This window comes from Lynx canadensis, chromosome E2, assembly GCF_007474595.2.
Source record: "Lynx canadensis isolate LIC74 chromosome E2, mLynCan4.pri.v2, whole genome shotgun sequence".
NCBI lineage: Eukaryota > Metazoa > Chordata > Mammalia > Carnivora > Felidae > Lynx > Lynx canadensis.
This window is the reverse complement of record NC_044317.1, coordinates 46308647-46326676: the sequence shown is the minus strand read 5'-3', so window position 1 is coordinate 46326676 and position 18030 is coordinate 46308647. Positions and strand designations below refer to the sequence as shown.

The following is an 18030-nucleotide window of genomic DNA, read 5'->3' as shown; positions in this document are numbered from 1 at the left end:
CGCCCTTTCTCCGCCCCTCCCCTCCCCTCCGATGCTCGGTCCCTGGACTCCCCTCCCCTTGCTTTGCCTCTCCCCTTCTCGCCTCCACCCTCCCTCCCCTTCTCTCCGCCCCCCGCCCCCCGCATCCCTCCCTGGGGTGGCCCCAGGCACCTCCCTCTTCTCCCCGCCCCGCGGTACCAGTCACTTAGTTAAAACCGGTCAACCGTCACTTGGCCGCTCCAGTCCCGCCCCCTCTTGCCCGGTTTCAAAATGGCCGCCCACACTTCCACAACCTACTTCCGCCTTTCCCGAGACCGGCCGGCCCCACGCGCCTGTCTCCACGGTAACGCTTGTCCCAACCGGCGCCTGCGACTTGGTGGCGCGGTGAGAGCTGGGCTCAATACCCTGGTGCACGAGGCCTGGGTGGCTGAGGGTGCTAGAGACAAGAGTTTGTGAGAGGTAGGTCCTCAGGGAGCTCCCGCTGGTTGTTCTGGTAGCCCTTACTCGTCCTCTGAGCAATCGGGCTTTTGTATAAAAAATTCTCCTAAAAACACGTTTGATTTCCTTGTGGGAATGAATCCGACTGCGGCTTAACACCCTCCTCCTCTACAAAACACGGACGCAAGCAACCATCTCATGGAGTTGTGGGCAGTCTGGAAGATAACATTGGAGAGTGCCTGGCAGATAAATTCAGTAGATTAACAATTTTCATTTGTATTCTGATGCCTAACAGTTAAGGACTCAGACCATGACTTTTTGATGAACTGCAAAGCTGACTTTACCCTAAATCTATGATTTTCAAACTTTAGTGTGCATTAGACTCGCTGGAAGAGCTTGTTAAAACTTGTTGTTGGGGGGAGCCTGGATGGCTCCGTCGGTTAAGCGTCCGACTTCGGCTCAGGTCATGATCTCGCGGTCCGTGAGTTCGAGCCCTGCGTCGGGCTCTGTGCTGACAGCTCGGAGCCTGGAGCCTGTTTCAGATTCTGTATCTCCCTCTCTCTGACCCTCCCCCATTCATGCTCTGTCTCTCTCTGTCTCAAAAATAAATAAAGGTTAAAAAATTTAAAAAAAACCCAAAAAACATGTTGGGAAACACACACACACACACACACACACACACACACACACACAACAGGTTGTTGGGCTTCACCCCCCAGAGTTTGATTCAGTAGGTCTCAGGTGAGGCTCGAGAATTGGTATTTCTGGCAAGTTTTCAGGTGATGCTGATACTGATGGTCTGAGGACCACACCTTGAGAAATAGTTCTCTAAGCCTTCCGCGTCTCCCCAGGACCTCAGGGAAATAATCCAGTTGGTTTCCAGAGCGCTGCATAATCTCATCCCTTTTCTTCTTCCCATCCAGCTCATCTCTGTTCTCCCTATAGACCTGTGCCCTCTACCGCTAGTCTTACGGAGGGACTTGAATATCCTTGATCAGCCTGCTCTCTCTCCTCCAGACTGTGTTCCCTGCAGTAGCACCCTCTGGAACACTACTCCATACTTTGTCACTGGCTGACCACTTCCCTTCTCTGGCGTCTTGTCTGTAGTATATGACCAGTCCCCATCCCTCCCCTGACCACACTAGGCCATGACTGCTTCCCAATGAATCACAGGTTCCATGAGGGCAAGACCTCGGGTTCTCTCCATCACTGTTGTTCCCAACTCTGTCCAACACAGCACAGAACAGATGTTCTATGTAAAGGACAGCTGATGGAAGTCTATCCCCACTGCCCCAGCCCCACAGGCCACAGACGAGTGAATTCATCTGAGGGAAGAAACTCGCAAGCTATGTACCTGAGCCCTTCTACACTCATGAACAGAGTCACAGAGGCTTCGGTGCAGAGGGCACCCCTCCCCACACCCCACTCAGGAATGCGGCCCTACCAGGGGGAGGTTCCTCTGTTAGATCAGCATCATTTATGGCAGCAAAAGATTGGCAAACACCCACATGTCCATTAGTGAGACGTTAAGGTAATTTATGGGATGTGTGTCCTAGAGGAGGCACTGCGGACATAGAAAAAGGATGTGAGACCTACTCGTATGTCTCAGGAATGATCTCCTAATTTTACTGGGTTGGTGACAAAAGCAAGGTGCAGAAATGAGACTAGTGCTAGAAAAAGTATATGAGGGTGCCTGGGTGACTCAGTTGGATAAGCGTCCAACTTCGGCTCAGGTCATGATCTGCCAGTTCATGAGTTCGAGCCCCACATCAGGCTCGCTGCTGTCAGCACAGAGCCTGCTTTGGATCCTCTGTCCCCCTTTCTCTCTGCCCCTCCTCTGCTCACTCTCTCTCTCTCTCTCAAAATAAATAAACTTTAAAAAGTATATAAAAGATATAGATAGATATAGATATAGATGACTTATATAATGTAAAAAATTAAGGTGCAGACATGAAGACAGTAATCATTAGTCAACAATTTATTGAGCACCAGACACTAGTCTGAGAGATTTACAGATATTAAGTTGCTTAACTCTCTAAGAAGTCCATGAGGTAGGAGCTGTTATCATCCCATTTTACAGATTAGCAAACGCAGGCACAAGGAGGTGAATTCACTTGCCCAAAGTCACAGAGCTTGAGAGTGACAGAGTTAAGACTTCTGCCCAGGGACTCTGCCTGTAAAGTCTGCAATTATAACCACCTTATCATACTAGGTACCACCTGAATAGAGTGAAGGAAAAAATAAATGACACACACATGCACACACATAGATACTGCTGCTATTTGCCCAGAAGGCCTGAGAAATCGGTCAACACAGCCTGGGTGTAGGAGAAAGACTGACTTTCCACTGTACAGTCTTTTGTACCTTTTGAATTTTTAGCCTATGCTTTTTTCCCCCCCTGTGTGTTGGATTGAACAGGGCCTGGTTTCTTGTTCTAGAGGAATCTGGAAGGAGAAGCAGTGAGGAGCAGAAGCAGATCACACAGGCACCTCCTGCAAGGTGAGAACTGACTGCCTTCCCCAGCCAGCTGCTGACTTTAGCAGCAAGGTGGACCACGAAGAGCCAGGAAGCAGGCAAAGAGCTAGACAGCAGATGTTTTCTGCGCTCCTGGGGGACAAGGTGACCAACCAAAACTTTGCTCAGATCCCAGTCTTGCACTTCCTGTGTGACCTTGGGCAGGCTATTTAACCTCTCTGAGCCTCCTTTCCTCCACTGTCACATGTAGAAAATGTACCTAATAGGGTTGCTGAGAAGGTTAAATAAATTATGTATCAAGAGCTTGGAACAGCACCCTGCACATAGTAAATCCTATGGGTTTTCTATCACTGTTATTAAAACAATCTTGTGTAACTTTTTAGCATAATTGGACAATGGTGAATTCTCTTTAAATTTCTCTCATCTCTTATGGATTCTCCCTACCCTCCTGGTTTTCCTACTCCTCTATGGGTCTCCTTTTTCTGTCTCCTTTGTAAGCTCCTCTCTCTTGTGTGAGGACAGCAGTTGAAAGGTCACTGCTGGGGCGCCTGGGTGGCTCAGTCGGTTGAGCATCTGACTTCAGCTCAGGTCATGATCTCTCGAGCCCCTTATTGGGCTCTCTGCTGTCAGGGCAGAGCCTGCACTGTCCCAGCCCCCTCTCCCCCCCCCCCCACCCCGCGCCCCAGATCCTCCGTCCCCCTCTCTCTCTGCCCCTCCCCCACTCATGCCCTCTCTTTCAAAAATAAACAAACATTAAGGGAAAAAAGGGTCACTGCTTGCCATATGGGGCCTTCATGTTAACTAGAAAAAGAAGCCCCTTTCGGTCATCTTCAGCCTTGAACTTCAGCCCCTGTTTGTTTCCACTCTGCCATCCGGACATCCCTTACGTCGTTCCCAACCTGCCCAATTGTACATGATGACCCTGACTGCCAGTTAATCAACATCTGCCCATTCTCCCCCTTCTGCCTTTCTAATAGAAGCCCAGTGCGGGGCGCCTGGGTGGCTCAGTGGGTTAAGCGTCCGACTTTGGCTCAAGTCATGATCTCACAATTCGTGAATTTGAGCCCTGGGTTGGGCTCTGTGCTGACAGCTCAGAGCCTAGAGCCTGGAGCCTGCTTCAGATTCTGTGTCCCCCTCTCTCTGCCCCCCATCCCCGCTCATGTTCTGCTCTCTCTCTCTCTCAAAAATAAATAAACAACAAAAAAGAAGTGTTGTTCCCAGTGTTGTTCCCACATTCACCAGCCTCCAGGCCAAAATCTCAGCCCCAGCCTCAGTTTCAGGTGGCAGGGGAATCCTGAGGCATCCAAGTTAATCATGGCGGTTCCATCACTCTGGCCAATGATTGGTTCAGAATGGGCACGTGAGCTAATTTTAACCAATGAGAGAGAGGAGGAAGTCTTTGGGGAGATGCACTTGGAAAAAGATTTCCTTGCTTCCAAAGGGACAATATGGGAGAGATGCCCCCCTCTTCTTGCACTAAAAGTTATTGTGTCTGGTTGTGATGCCCAGACCTGTGGCGGTCACTTTGGGGCCATGAGAAGAGCCCAAGTGGAGCCAAGTCTTCAGCTGAGGGCTGCTGAACAAGGAGATTGGGAACCTAGGGCCCCAAGACCCTCCTGGAGCTGTGGATTGTCTCTTGCCCAGAGCTCTCCCCAACTCTGGTGATGGGCAATAGAAATCATCTCATTGTTTCAGCCAGTGCTGGTCAGGATCTTGTTACCTGCGGCCCAAAGCTCTCACTTTTTTTTTTTTTTTAATGTTTCAAGTTTTTATTTAAATTCTAGTTAGTTAACATATAGTGTAATTTAGTTTCAGGAGTAGAATTTCGTGATGCATCACTTCTATATAATGCCCAGTGCTCATCCGAAGCGTTTCCTTACTGACATGAATATATAAATACCCAAAGGCTGACTTCTCAAGGTGGGTCTTCTCTCTTCCTCCCACCCATGGCTGCCACACCCACACTCGGGGCCTCGGTTCCCCCATCTGTCTCCAGCCTCAACCACACCCTGAGGCTCTGCCCAGAGGTTCCTGTGACCTTCTGATGCCTTCCTCTGGATGTCCCTTTAGCCCCTCACACCCACCATGTTCTAAACAAGCGTCAGTGTCTCCCCTCAAACCTGTTGTCTTCTCCCAGGTTCCCATCTCAGGGGCAGGTAACCATCCTGGGGCCTTTGCCTGGCCTTGTCCCTCCCAAGTCTGTAAGGCCTACACAAGGCCTGTCCACTTGGCCTCCTGAGCATGACCTCCACTGCCCGTCTCCCCCTTTCCTCAGCCCTGCCCAGCCCCATCATCTCCCGCTCCGTTCCTGTCCTAGCCTCCCCTGTGCACCCGGCCCCAGTCTTCCCCTTCTGGTCCACCTCCACATAGCAGCTAAAGCCCAAACCTAACCGTAGCCCTCTCCTGCTCAAGATCCTTCCATGGCTCTCTAGTACCCTCGAGAAAGACGCCAAGTTCCCAAGCTGGTCATTTAAGGATACTTAAGATGCACGCAGTTCCACCGCTCCTCCTCTCCTTCCCCCGTTCACCCCATAGTCCAGTTGGAGTAAACCACTTGCCAGAAGCTGATATCTGACATGCTTTCCTCCCTCTAGACACACATGGTTCCTTCTGCCTGGAATGCCTCCAAGTGTCCTCTCTTCCTGAATGCTATCGAGGTCCAGCTCAAACGCCCTATCCCTTCTGTAACCTCCATGGGACTTGGTAGGGGTAACAGTTGAGTAGAAGGGCCTGTGGCGCCAAGAACTATGACTGATGTACCATCTTGGAAGGAGGCAAATCTGGGGGCAGTATACAGAAAATCAGTCCCCTCCCAGCTCTGTGTCTAAGACAAGGGACCTCCACGCCCGGTGCCTCAGTGGAAAAGGATGATGACATCATCTTCCTCGTGTGTAAAGAACCCTGAACGGAACCTGGCCAAAGAAAGCGTCCCAGCATAACACGGCAGCCTCTGTGAAGTCATCTTCGGAGTAACTACTGCGATCATTGCCATTTTACAGATGAGGAAAACTGAGAATCACAGAGGGGAAGTGACTGCCCGAGGACAGCGGCACGACACAGCTGAGTTGGGGTCCGAGCCCAAGCAGGCTGGCTCCAGAGCCCAGGGTACTCACGCAGTCAGTGCCCGGGAAACGGGAACAGCTGTTCTGGGGGCGTCCGTGCCATTCGGATCCTGTCTCAGCTTCCTGCCTGCCAGGCTGCCGAGGAGGGCTCCCCGGCGCAGGCCCAACCCCCGCGCTCACCACATGGGTCTTGCTCCCGAGGGACACTTGAGATAAAACAAGGTCCACCTTCTTCCCCTGACTACTCCTCAGATTTCAGGGCCGAGTTGTTAACCCTTCTTCTAGAAAGATCTCCCTGACCCTGCGGGCTGGATCGGCCAGAGTCCCCGTGCTTCCTCCATCCACCTCAGCCCTGCCCGCTCTGCCCGGGCCTTCTCGAACGCGCTGCCGGCCACCCTGCCTCGCCCACCGCAGTCCTGCCTATTCTGGGTCGTCACTGTGTGGGGACAGGTCTGTCTACCTCGCTGGACTAGGAACCCGTGAGAGGGGGGCCCGGGGCCATCTCAACCACTGCAGTGTCCCTAGCACCGCTCAGCCTGGGGCCTGCTCACGGGAGGGGGTTGGGGATGAGTGGACGTATCGTTTCCATTTGACTAGACGAGGACATCCGCGCTCAGACAAGGGCAGCCGCTTGCCCACAGTGTAGTGACCAGTCGAGTGCCCGAAATGAGGTCTGAGCCCAGAGCCTGCTAGGAGGGGCAGGTGATGGGCGGCTGAGGGAGAGGCAGGTGGAGTCAGTAAAAGAATGAGACACAAGGAGAGTGAGAGGGAAGCCAGAGAGCCCAGGGTGTGGGGAGTGAGAGATGGGGCGGGGGAGAACGAGGCGGTGGCGGTGGAACCTGGGACAGGGACACGTCAAACAAAGGACGGACAGCCAGTGGCAGTGCCTCGAGAGCTCGGGCACGCGCTCGCGGACGGTCCCGGACGGCAGCACCAGTCACGTGGCCCCCTCAGCCGCGGGCCAGGTCCTCCCGGCCTCGGCTACCTGGGGATGGAGGCGTAGTCGGCGTGGGAGCCGGCGGCCAGCTGCTGCTGCGACTCCGGCTGCGGGTCCACGATGTCCACCCGATCGTCGTCATCCTCGCCGGGGCTGGCGGGACAAGGACTGGGCAACAGGACGAGCTCCGTGAAGCCGTGAAGGTCGGACACGTAGCGGAAAGTCTGCAGCACTAGCATCATGGCGACCAGGCCCAGGAAGAGGTAGGCTGCGGAGACGGCGGAGGGGCGGCGGGTGAACTCAGACCCCCGGGACAGGGCCGGGCCCCCCGAGACCCTCCGGGACAAGGCCGTGCCCCACCCTTGGTCCCTGGCCGGCCGCTCTACTCACCTGTGACCAGCACCTTGTAAAGGGCCCGGTGGGGCTGGCCGGGGGCCTCTCCGGGCACGTAGTCACCCAGGCCGATGGTGGACAGAGAGATGAAGCAGAAGTAGAAGGCGTCCAGGAAGCTCCAGCCCTCCTCGAGGCGCGCGAAGATGGCAGCCGGCACCAGGAAGCAGGTGGTCACTACGACTCCCAGCAGGACCACCAGGTGCCAGCAGGCCACCTGCCGGAGGTCCCAGCCCCAACGCGTGGTCAGCCGGAGGAGGGGTGCGTGGGTCAGAAGCAGCGACAGGCGCTGGGCCGAGGACGTCAGCAGCAGCATGGTGGCCGGCACGCCCAGGAGCGCAAAGGCAATGGAAAAGGCCTTGCCCGCATCGGTCAGCGGCGTTGTGTACCCGTAGCCTGCGGGAGCAAGGGGAAAGCCTTCTGTCCGCCTGGCACCTCCGTTTGGGAGTCCGCGGCCACCCTAAAGCGACGCTTAATCTCACCCTGGAAACTGCCCCTCCCACAGTCTCTCATCTCAAGTGATGGTGATGAGGGAACACAGGGCAGGCCAAGGGCCGAGTACAAGCTAGCCTACCTGCCCTCCCCCCCTGCCGCTAGGGGGGTGTGTGTGATATTCCTTGGACGCTCCAGGCTACCCAAAACAGGAAAGGACAAAAATCAAATGGTTAAACTGGAAGAGTCTCCAACAGTTTATAAGGAAGAGGCAATCCCATCAATGGCCTAAAGTTCAGGAACTCCCTACTGTCTTAATGTTAATGCTTTGCTGGAGGGAAAAACAACCTTAGCTTGACAATAGCTAGGCCTCCAGTAAGCGGTGAGTCTTCCTTAGCATATGAAAGTCTCTTTGGAAACTTCCCTTTTGACTTTACCTCCCCCAAGTCCATGGTATATAACCAGTTAGCCTAACTGCCCGTGAGTCCTGTCCCTGTACTTTAATGAAATCACCTTTTTGTACCAAAGATGTCTTCAAGAATTCTTTTTTGGCCATCAGCTCCAACCCCCTCTCCCATCACCCTAAAACTTCATCAACGGCACATCCAACCCTCCACTGCTCAGGCCGTGAGCCTCGTGTCCTTGACTCTCTCACTCACATCCATATTCCACCTGTCAGTGAGTCCTGTTGTCTTAAACTTCATATAGATCCTGAACCCACTCGCTTTACCGCACCTCAGTCCCATGGCCCCACCTTGGGCCTGTCTAATCAGCAACCTTCTCCCTGGTCTCCCTTCTCCCCTGACCTTTGCCAGGAGTCTGTTCCCCACACACAGCCAGAGGGACCCGATGAACACCTGAGTGAGGTCATGATCCTCCCACACTTAGAGCCCCCCTTTGGCTCCATCCCACTCAAGTAAAAGGACATCATGACCCACAAGACCCCGCACAATCTAACGAGGCAGCACGGCTCCCACCTCAGGGCCTTTGCACTGACTGTTCCTTCCCCCCGTGGAAAGCTCTTCCCCCAGGGCTGGTTCCCTCTCCTTCCTTCAGGTCTTTGCTCAAATGTCAGCTTTTTCAGTGAGGCCTCCCCTCCCTCACCACCTTACCTGAACTGTTATACCTTCTTCCCTAACTGTTGTTATTTTTGGTTTGTGTTCATAGCACTTCAACCTTCTGACATACTATGTGGTTTCCTTATTTGCTTAGTGTCTCCCCACTAGGGTGCAGCTCCAGGAGGGCAGGGGCTTCTGCCTGTTTTGTTCCCCGCCATAGCCCTGGTACCTGGCACATAGTGGGCACTTGATCAATAGTCAAAATAATGAATGAAGGGTACAGGCTCTAGTTTGGCTCAGAGCCTTAGTATCTCTTTCTCTAAAATGGGTGTGCCAAGTCCCACTGGGTCACCAGAGGACTGCGGGAACACAGGAAGGTTAGCGTGGGTGTGAGTGCTGCAAACAGAAAGATGGGGGCACCTGGGTGGCTCAGTCAGTTGAGCCTCCGACTTCCACACAGGTCATGATCTGACAGTTCGAGAGTTCAAATCCCACATCAGGCCCAGTGCTGACAGCGTGGAGCCTGCTTCAGATCCTGTGTCCCCATCTCTCTCTGCCCCTCCCCAACTTGTTCTCTCTCTCTCTCAAAAATAAAAAAACATTTTAAAAAATTATAAAAAATTATAAAAAATTGCTATGAGAAGAGTCCTAGCTGGCAAAGTAAACATCAGAATTCATGAAAGAAACTTAGTTACAAACTAGGGAGACTTATGCTGCATGATCACATTAAGATCTTTGCCTCTTTTTATTTGGGGCATCTGGGTAACTCAGTTGGTTAAACGTCTGACTTCAGCTCAGGTCATGATCTCGTGGTCTGTGAGTTTGAGCCCCACACCCAGCTCCACGCTGACAGCTCGGAGCCTGGAGCCTGCTTCCGATTCTGTGTCTGCCTCTCTCTGCCCCTCCCCTGTTCACGCTCTCCCTGTCTCTCAAAAATAAATAAATGTTAAGAAAAATTTTTTTTTCAAATAAAATCTCTTTTCATTTTACAAAAAAATCAAACCAAAGGGTCAGAAGTGTGACTGGGGTGGTAAGGGCCCTGGTTTATGTTGACAGTAAAACGTCTCGCCCCAAAGACCACAGATTCAACCCTGTGACCAATGAAAATGTGGAAACACCCCACACAGGAGCAGACATTCATCTGCGCCTGTCTTCCATACAAAAAGGTCCCTGGTTTTGATATACTCAAAAGAACTGTGGGGTGCCTGGGTGGCTCAGTGGGTTAAGCATCTGAATCTTGGTTTTGGCTCAGGTCTTGATCTCACATTTCATGGGTTCCAGCCCTGCATCGGGCTCTGCACTGACAGTGTAGAGTTCTGTGTCCCCCTTTCCCTCTGCCCCTTGCCCCGCTCATGCACATGCAAGCTCTCTCTCAAAAATAAATAAACATTTAAGAAAACTTTTTTAAGTAAGCACATTCTGACACATACTACAACACAAATGAACCTTGAGGACATTATAAGTTAAACAAGCTAATCACAAAGAGACAAATACTATAGGGTTCCACTTGTCGGAGGTGCTTAAAGTAGGCAAATTCATAGAAACAGAAAGATTAGAATGGTGGTTGCCAGAGGCTGGGGAGAGCAGGGAATGGGGAGATAATTGTTTGACTGGTATCGTTTCAGTATGTGTGTGTGTGTGGTTTTTTTTGAGTAAGCCCAACGTGGGGCTTGACCTCATGACCCCAAGAACCAGAGTCCCATGCTCTACGGACTGAGCCAGCCAGGTGCCCTGTAAGTTTCAGATCTGCAAGATGAAAAGGGTTCTGGAGATGAATAGTGGTGACGGTTGTATGACAATATGAATGTACTGAATACCACCGAACTGTCCACGTAAAAACGGCTAAGACGGTACATTTTGTTATGTATGTTTTACCACCATTTTAAAAAATTGGGGTAAAAAAGAATCCTCTGGGTCTTGCTGGACACATGGGCACCTAGGATAAAGACATCCCCCCTGTGCAGCTCGACATGACTCTGTAATAATTTCTGGTCGATGAGTTATACATGAGAGAAGCAAGCAACTTCTAGGAAGTGTCCTCAAGCGCCTGGGTGGCTCAATCGGTTAAGCGTCTGACTCTTAATTCCGGCTCAGGTCGTGATCTTGTGGTCGGTGAGTTCGAGCCCTACGTCGGGCACTTCACTGACAGTGCAGAGCCTGCTTGGGATTCTCTCTCTCCTTCTCTCTTTACCCCTCCTTTCTCTCTCTCTCACTCAAAATAAATAAACTTAAAAACAAGTGTCCTTTAAAAGCGGAGAATGCCTATCCCCTTTCTTTCCTCCCTCCTCCTGTTGGCTGGAACATAGACATGAAGGCTGGGGTTGAGCAGCCATCTTGGACCATGAGGTGACCTTGTGAATGGAAACTACACAGAGGGGCACAAGGGTCTCTAATGATGCAGCACCGTTCCAGTCTTGGACCGACAACCTTGAATATGAGCCAGAAACAAACATTCATCTTTTTAAGCAACTGTTATGTGAGGTTTATCACCTCACATATGGCTCCAACCTTCATTAATTACAAGGATTTGAATGGAGAAACTCCAGTGGCCCAGCTGAAATGACAGGTTTGCTAATGACACAAAAACCTTATAAACAGAGACATCATGGAGTTAGCATAGAATGGAGGCTGTGAGCCTCAAACTGACTACCTCACAGAGCACAGTTCAACTCAGTGCTTTGCCATTTATTCCCTGTGTGACCTTGGCCAAGGAGTTTCTTCCCTCAGAGCTTCAGCTTGCTCCGAGTACCGCAAAATGGGCTCAAAACAATCCCTTTCCTCAAGCACAGTTGCAATAATCCTTCCAGGCTGGAACTGGGCATAGCACTTAGCAAGGGCACGGAAAGAGTTAGCATGACTGTAACGCTCACTTCCTCTCTCCCGTTCCCAGTTCCCAGTTCCGGGTGGGCTGACTCTTCCACCCCGGCCTGGCCTCAACCGCAACAAGGCTGCCTGGATGGATTCCAGGCCCCAGGTCTTCCTCCAAAGACGCTGGCCTAAGGCAAAACCAGAGACGCTGTGGTTTCTACCTCTCTACATAAATCCAGGCCTCCTGGCTTCACCAGCAATGACAATGATAGCCAAGGCTCAGTAGACCTCAGGTATTAGCAGCACCGCAAGGACTCCCTCCTTGACCAAACGGCAGCCAGGTTCCTCTGAGCTCTCTTCTTGACTAGGCCCGGTTTTAGCAGGGATCCTAAGCCAGTTTCCTAAGAATCCCCCTCCCCTTGTGTCGCCTCTTGGTAACTTTTCTATCCACTGACCCCTCACTCCACTCTTGGCTCTAAATGTCCAGCTGTCTTTGCTATATTCAGAATTGAGGTCAGTCTCACTCCCCTATTGCAATAACTTACCATTTTTTAAAAATGTTTGTTTATTTTTGAGAGACAGCAAGTGGGGGAGGGGCAGAGAGAGAGGGGGAGACAGAGGATCCCAAGCAAGTTCTGCTCAGTGTGGAGCCCGACATGGGGCTTGATCTCACAAACCGTGAGATCGTGACCTGAGCTGTGATCATGACCTGAGACGAAATCAAGAGTTGGACACTTAACCGACCGAGCCATCCAGGGGCCCCAGTAACTTACCATTTTTAACAAGTATCAGAATAAACTTTTGGGGGCACCTGGGAGGCTCAGGCAATTAAGGTTAAGCATCTGCCTTCGGCTCAGGTCATGATCTCATGGTTCCTGAGTTCAAGCCCCACACGGGGCTCTCTGCTGTCAGCACGGAGCCTGCTTCTGATCCTCTGACCCCTCTCTCTCTGCCCCTCCACCACTCGTGCTCTCTCTCAAAATAAATAAATAAATAAACTTAAAAAAAAAAAAGAATAAACTTTTCTTTCACAATACACAGGAATATCACCCTTCTTCACGCAAGCCTATGAAACCTAGCATGGTGTACCGGTTAAAAGCATGGGGCTCTGAGGCCTCATGGCCTCAGTTCACATCTCTCTACGCCTTCCTAGCTGTGTGGTCTTGGGCAAATCATCCAACCTCTCTGGGCTTCAGTTTCTGCTGCTGAAAAAGTTTCTACTGCAGTTTCTACTGCCGCAAATGGCACCTGCCCCACAAGGCTGCTGCACTGACCTAGTTAAAGCCCGTGTGTGCTAAGTACTCTATGGATTTCACTACTACTGTGAGGTGGGGAGTGTGATCGATGATCTCCATCCAAGAGATGAGGGGGGACACTGAGGCCCAGAGGAGCAGCAGCTGAGTGGGAACCGAAGCCAGCATGTGCCTGCCTTGAGTTTGGCTTCTGCACCTGTCCTGCCTGGGGCGACTTGTCAGAAGCCAGGATCTGGGAGGAGGCGAAGGGAGACACTGATGTGACCAGCGAAGCCCAGAAGCAGGTCGGGCCGGCCCGGCCAGCTTGGTAGAAGAGAGTCTGGGAGAAGCATCCTGGCTCTGCTGTCTGTGGTCCTGGCTTGCTGGTCCACACAATGGGCACCACACAATGGGTGGCACCAAAGGTTAGGCCACCTGCTACTTCCGGCAGGAAGGGGAGTTAAGAGTCTGGGCCTGTCGCAGTCTCCTCCCCCAGTCCAAATCCCCTGCAGAGACAAAGAGGAAGTTTGGGGGCTAGGTAAGGGCAGTGGGGAGGACCCGCAGAACCTGACAACAAAGGAATTTCCCAGGTCTGGCCACGAAGCAAGAAGGGACTTTCAGGGTAGGGCTGGGGGGAGGAGGTCGCTTCCATCTGGTGGAGGCAGGGGGGGCGGTGGTGTTCAGAGAAGGGGATCTGGGGAGTCCCAGTGCCCTGGTTTGAAATGGATCCCGTTTTGGGCTGGCACCCTGAGTTCAGAGGAAGGAGGGGACAGGCACCAGTGGGGACATCTTGTGAATCACAAACGGGACCAGGACAGGAGTCGTCAGGCAAGGGGGCTTCTGAGCCCAAGGATGCTTGAGGGGACCTGATGCAGGTAGACAGTGCTAAAGGGATGATGGGAGGGGACGGGTGTCCCAGGTCCTGGCGGAGAGTGTGAAGGGTGGAAAGCAGTAATGGTCATGAGTGGATATTGGGGAGGGTTCCAGGGTGCTGAGGTCCTGGAGCATCCTTGATAGAAGGGAGAATTTCAGGCCCAAAGCAGGCTGGGGCAGTGTTGGGGTGGAGACGGGGGTCCCATTTGTGGGTCTGGAGAAGACTGGAGGGGTGTCAGATCTCCAGAAGATTCCCATTCTTAGGCAATCCAGGGTGGGCAGGGGAGTCTCAGGACAGGGGTAGCAGGTATGGAGAGCACAGTCCCTCAGCTGGCCTCCTGTGGAGGGGGGTGTGTGAAGCAGGATGCGGCTCTCAAAGACAGTGTGTGCAGAGGGCGCTGGGGTCCTTGGGAGAAGGTCCAGGTGGCTCTGGGGCTCTTACTGAGGGGTACAAGGGTCCAGAGAGTGGTGAGAGTCTCATCTAGGGGTTCTGGTGTTCAAAGAGGCTCCCATGGAGAGTCTCTAGTTTGGAAAGTGCTAGAAGTTTTGCTGGAGCTGGTTTTGGGACTGGAGAGGTGGAAGTCCTGGCTGACCAGCTTCTGGTTGGAAGGTCACTGGCCCTTCCTGGAGGTGCTCTAGCTCCCACCATGACGGGTCCCTCTCATACATCCACAGTTGGGAGCTGCTGAATTGGAAGTCCCAGGTACAGAGGGAATGGGGGTGGCCCTTCTGGGAGGAAAACCCTGCCTTGGAGGCTCCCAGTACAGGGGAGATGTCAAGATGGAGGGGTCCTGTGTCTGCAGTCAGGGCTGCCTGCTAGGGAGTATGGATAATATGAGGATGAGGGTGGTCCTTGGTCTGGAGGAGGATGGGGGCCCTTGCTGGGGACTGGTCTAGGTCCAGAGGGGTTGGAAATCACCGACCCGGGGCCCTGGTCCTTGTTGAGGGGTCTGTACTGGAAGTAAAGTCTGTAGTGATGGTGCCCTGAGAGGGTGTGGAGATTCAGGGTCTTCGCTGGGGCACCAGGGTCAGGAGGGGGCTGGGGTAGGATTTCCCAAGGGGCATCCCGGAAGGACATATCTGGAGACTCAGGAGATAGTGTTGGAGGGAATGGCGGTCTGAGCCCAGAGAGAAGGGCAGAGGTCCTTGTGTGGTTGAGGTCCGGGTCCAGAGGGGGAAAGGGTCTCAGGTGGACGGTCTTGGGTCTTCACTAGAGGTCTCTGAAAGTAGTCCTAGGCCCAGAGGGGACTGGACGGATGGAGCTCCAAGGGGTTTCCGGCAGAGGAATGGGATCCCAGATGCTCCCTGGAAGGTAGTCTGAGGGCAGCCCTAGTCCAGGAGGGAACTGGGACGGGGGGAGGTTTCCTGCTGGGAGGAAAGGCCTGGATGGGGGCTTCCCAAGGGAGGCGGATCCCACCGGTGTGGGTCCTGGATCCTCTTTGGGGGGGGGGGGGGGTCCAGGGGATTCTAGTTCCAGAGCGGACTGCGAGTGATCCGCTGGGGTAAGAGTATTTCGTGATGACTCCCGGGTCCCCAGGTGGGGCGGCGCTCACGTACCCACGGTGGTGACCAGCGTGCTGGCGAAGAAGAGAGCGGAGGCAAAGTCCCAGGCGGGGTCGGAGTTGTTGGCGGGCCCCGAAGCGTTGGCGAGAGCGGCGCGTCCCAGCCGTCCGGCCGCCAGCACCCTCTCCACGAAGGCGTCCAGGGCGGGGGCGGCCACACACGGGCTGCGCCGCAGCAGCTCCGCGCGCAGCGTCTCCAGCTCGGCCCGGAGGCGAGCTTCGTGCGGCCGCTCCAGCCACGACACCAGCAGCGCGCCCAGCACCAGGTACACGGCGTAGGCCGCCAGGGCGCCCGCCAGGAGTGCGCCCCGCCGCATGGCGCCCGCCGCGACCGGCGCTCGCACGGCCCCCGCCGCCCCGCTGACGTGGCCCCCGCCTCCGGGCCGCCAGGAGCCCAGCTCCAGTTCCGGCAGTGCTCGAGGCGCGGCTGCTAGCGCCCCGAAGAGGAAGAGGGAAAAGGAGGGGGGCGGGGGTGGAGGAACGCCCCGCCTCCGGTAAACTGAGGCACGCCCCAGCGCCAGGTGTGAGGGCGGAGCCGCGCGTTCCCGGACCCAGGAGTCCAACGGGACGCGAAGGGCGGAGGGGGCGGGGGGGGGGTTTCCTCCATTCCCTCCTTTCCTTCCCTCTTTTCCGCCCAGGAGTCGCGGCTCCCTATGTTAGAGAAAAGCCTAACTTTTTTCCTCTCGCAGACCGAGAAGTTGCTCCCCAACTCCTCAGGGCCATCGCGCCGGGCGGCAAAGATCGCGCACTGCATCCAGGCTCATGGATGAGGGGACAAGAGGACAAACTGAAATCCAGTCCTTGCTCCATTCACCACGTCGTGCTCTGGTTGCGTCCACCCGGAGGGGACGCTTGTATAATGAGGGACACCACAGAGGCAGGCGTCGTCTGTGCCCCCATGGACAGAGTGGGGTGCCTTAGCTCAAATCTTTGCTCAGCGCCTACTTTGTGCCTGACCCTTTGGTGAGTGATGCTGGGAATACAGCAGCGACCAAGACAGTTCCAGACCTTGTCCTCAAGTTCTTCTAGACGTTGCCCTCAGGGGGCTCTCAGCTCTCAGCCCCTGTTGCTGCTTCAACAGAGCCACAGCCCAGAGGGTCAGGTGTGTGATCAGGGAAGCACAGGGGAGTAACTGGAGCTGGGATGGGGGAAGCCTAAAGGACTGTGGAGCCCACAGGAACCCAAAGAGGTAACCTGATCCAGTTTGGGGAGGTCAAGAAAACTACCCGAGGAAGGGGATAACTGAGCTGAGACATTAAAGGTAATTTGGTTAAAAAAAAAAAAAAGTTAGGGGCACCTGGGTGGCTCATTCAATTGGGTATCCAACTCTTGATGGCAGTTCAGGTCTTGATCTCAGGGTTGTGTGTCTCAGAGCCCGTGTTGGGCTCTGTGCTGGGTGTGGAGCCTATTAAAAAAAAAAAAAAAAAAAAAAAAAAAAAGGTGAATATGAGTGAGCCGGAGTCTCTCTGGCAGAACCAGAATCACACCTCTGTTTAAGGGGAAATTTTTCCTTCCCTGTTCCCTGTTTGTTCCTCACATCCCCCTCCAGCTGTAACTCAGCACTCTCCCTTCAGGCCTTTGGAGGGCAGCCAGGATCCCCACCACATCAGAATGGCAGAGGAGTGGGGCTTAGCGCCCAGCTCAGACACACCCTAGCTGGTTCTATTTATGAAACTGTGGCAGTTCTAGGGGCAGAGCCCAACTTGAGGCTGACAACCCACAGGAAGAGACACTTGATAATAAAACCAGTAACTGTAGCTGCCAGTGATCAAAGACTTACAATATGCCGGGTCCTGTGTACACAGTGTACTGAATCCTCATCCTCTCCTATATTATGCCCATTAAACAGATGAGAATATTTAGGCTTAAAAATGGACTAATCCCAAAACTGGTAAGGGGTAAATATGAGGCCAACGGGAAGCCAAAACACTTGCTTTATTAATAAAATGCTGTGAACATTACAAAATAGTCACGGAAGAACTTAGAAGGGAGAACTGAAGGTGAAGAAATGGTAGTGGAGCCAGAGGGATAGATGCTACGCCAGAGGTGCAGAAGGGGAATGGGGGAGCCTCACTCATGTAAAAGGACCGCGAATGAGCCAGGACTCATAACTGAGAAACCAGAAACAGTCCTCCAGTTTCCTAGAAAAGACAAGATCTCAGAGGAGGAAAGGGAAAGCCACAGTAACAGGGACGCTTGCTGACATCCTTCTGGAGTGCTATCACTGCCCAGAAGTCACTTCTACCATTATTTTTGCCTGAGATAAGTGGAGGAGACCGAGGGACAGAAAAGGGGGAGACTGAGGGACAGAGAGAAGACTGAGGAAACCTAACTTTTAAGGCTCCTCACTTGCGGGTGTGTGTGATGTGTTGCTGGAGGTTGCAGAGTGGTTTTGGCAGACAGGGGAAGCCAGGTCACAACGCAAGAGCATTTTTATGAATCTCTGGGTAAATGTCTAAAGATGCCTCCAAAGAAAGACCCCTGGTTCTTCCTACCTGACTTATTGGGTGTCCTCTTCTCACTCTATGTATTCACTTTAATACAAAATTAAAATTGTAATTTTAATTGTACAAGCGTAAGAGTCTGCATAACTCCTCTTAGGCCCTCGAGAACACAAATGGATCTCTCCTCTCCTGCTCCACACCCTTCTCTGGCTCTCCAGTGCTCTCTGTGATCCAAATTGAGCGTCCGTCGATATAGAGAACTCCATTTCCCAGAAGTCTCCTCTCCCGATACCTACATTTCTCGTCATGCGCGAGACCGCCTACTCCTGGATTGTCCTCG

General features: G+C 53.3%; 1 protein-coding gene and 1 long non-coding RNA gene across 2 annotated transcripts; one reads left to right on the top strand and one right to left on the bottom strand.

Moving 5' to 3' along the window:
* Nucleotides 1-101: 101 nt before the first annotated feature.
* Nucleotides 102-3379, top strand: LOC115502428. Its single transcript, XR_003965086.2, has 2 exons — nt 102-438; nt 2856-3379. It is a non-coding gene; the product is annotated as an uncharacterized LOC115502428 (long non-coding RNA).
* Nucleotides 3380-4701: 1322 nt separating this feature from the next.
* On the bottom strand, nt 4702-15577 carry KCNK6 (potassium two pore domain channel subfamily K member 6). Its single transcript, XM_030297773.1, has 3 exons — nt 15242-15577; nt 7282-7677; nt 4702-7159 (listed from the first exon to the last, which is right to left on the bottom strand). The coding sequence occupies exons 1-3, from the start codon at nt 15561-15563 to the stop codon at nt 6936-6938; spliced, it is 942 nt and encodes a 313-aa protein (XP_030153633.1). The 5' UTR covers nt 15564-15577; the 3' UTR covers nt 4702-6935.
* Nucleotides 15578-18030: the final 2453 nt, after the last annotated feature.

Coding starts and splice junctions, on each gene's coding strand:
- KCNK6 (XM_030297773.1), bottom strand. CDS start 15,563: ATGCGGCGGGGCGCACTCCTGGCGGGCGCCCTGGCGGCCTACGCCGTG. Junction 7,678..15,241: donor CACGCTGGTCACCACCGTGG/GTACGTGAGCGC, acceptor TTGCTCCCGCAG/GCTACGGGTACACAACGCCG. Junction 7,160..7,281: donor TTACAAGGTGCTGGTCACAG/GTGAGTAGAGCG, acceptor CCGTCTCCGCAG/CCTACCTCTTCCTGGGCCTG.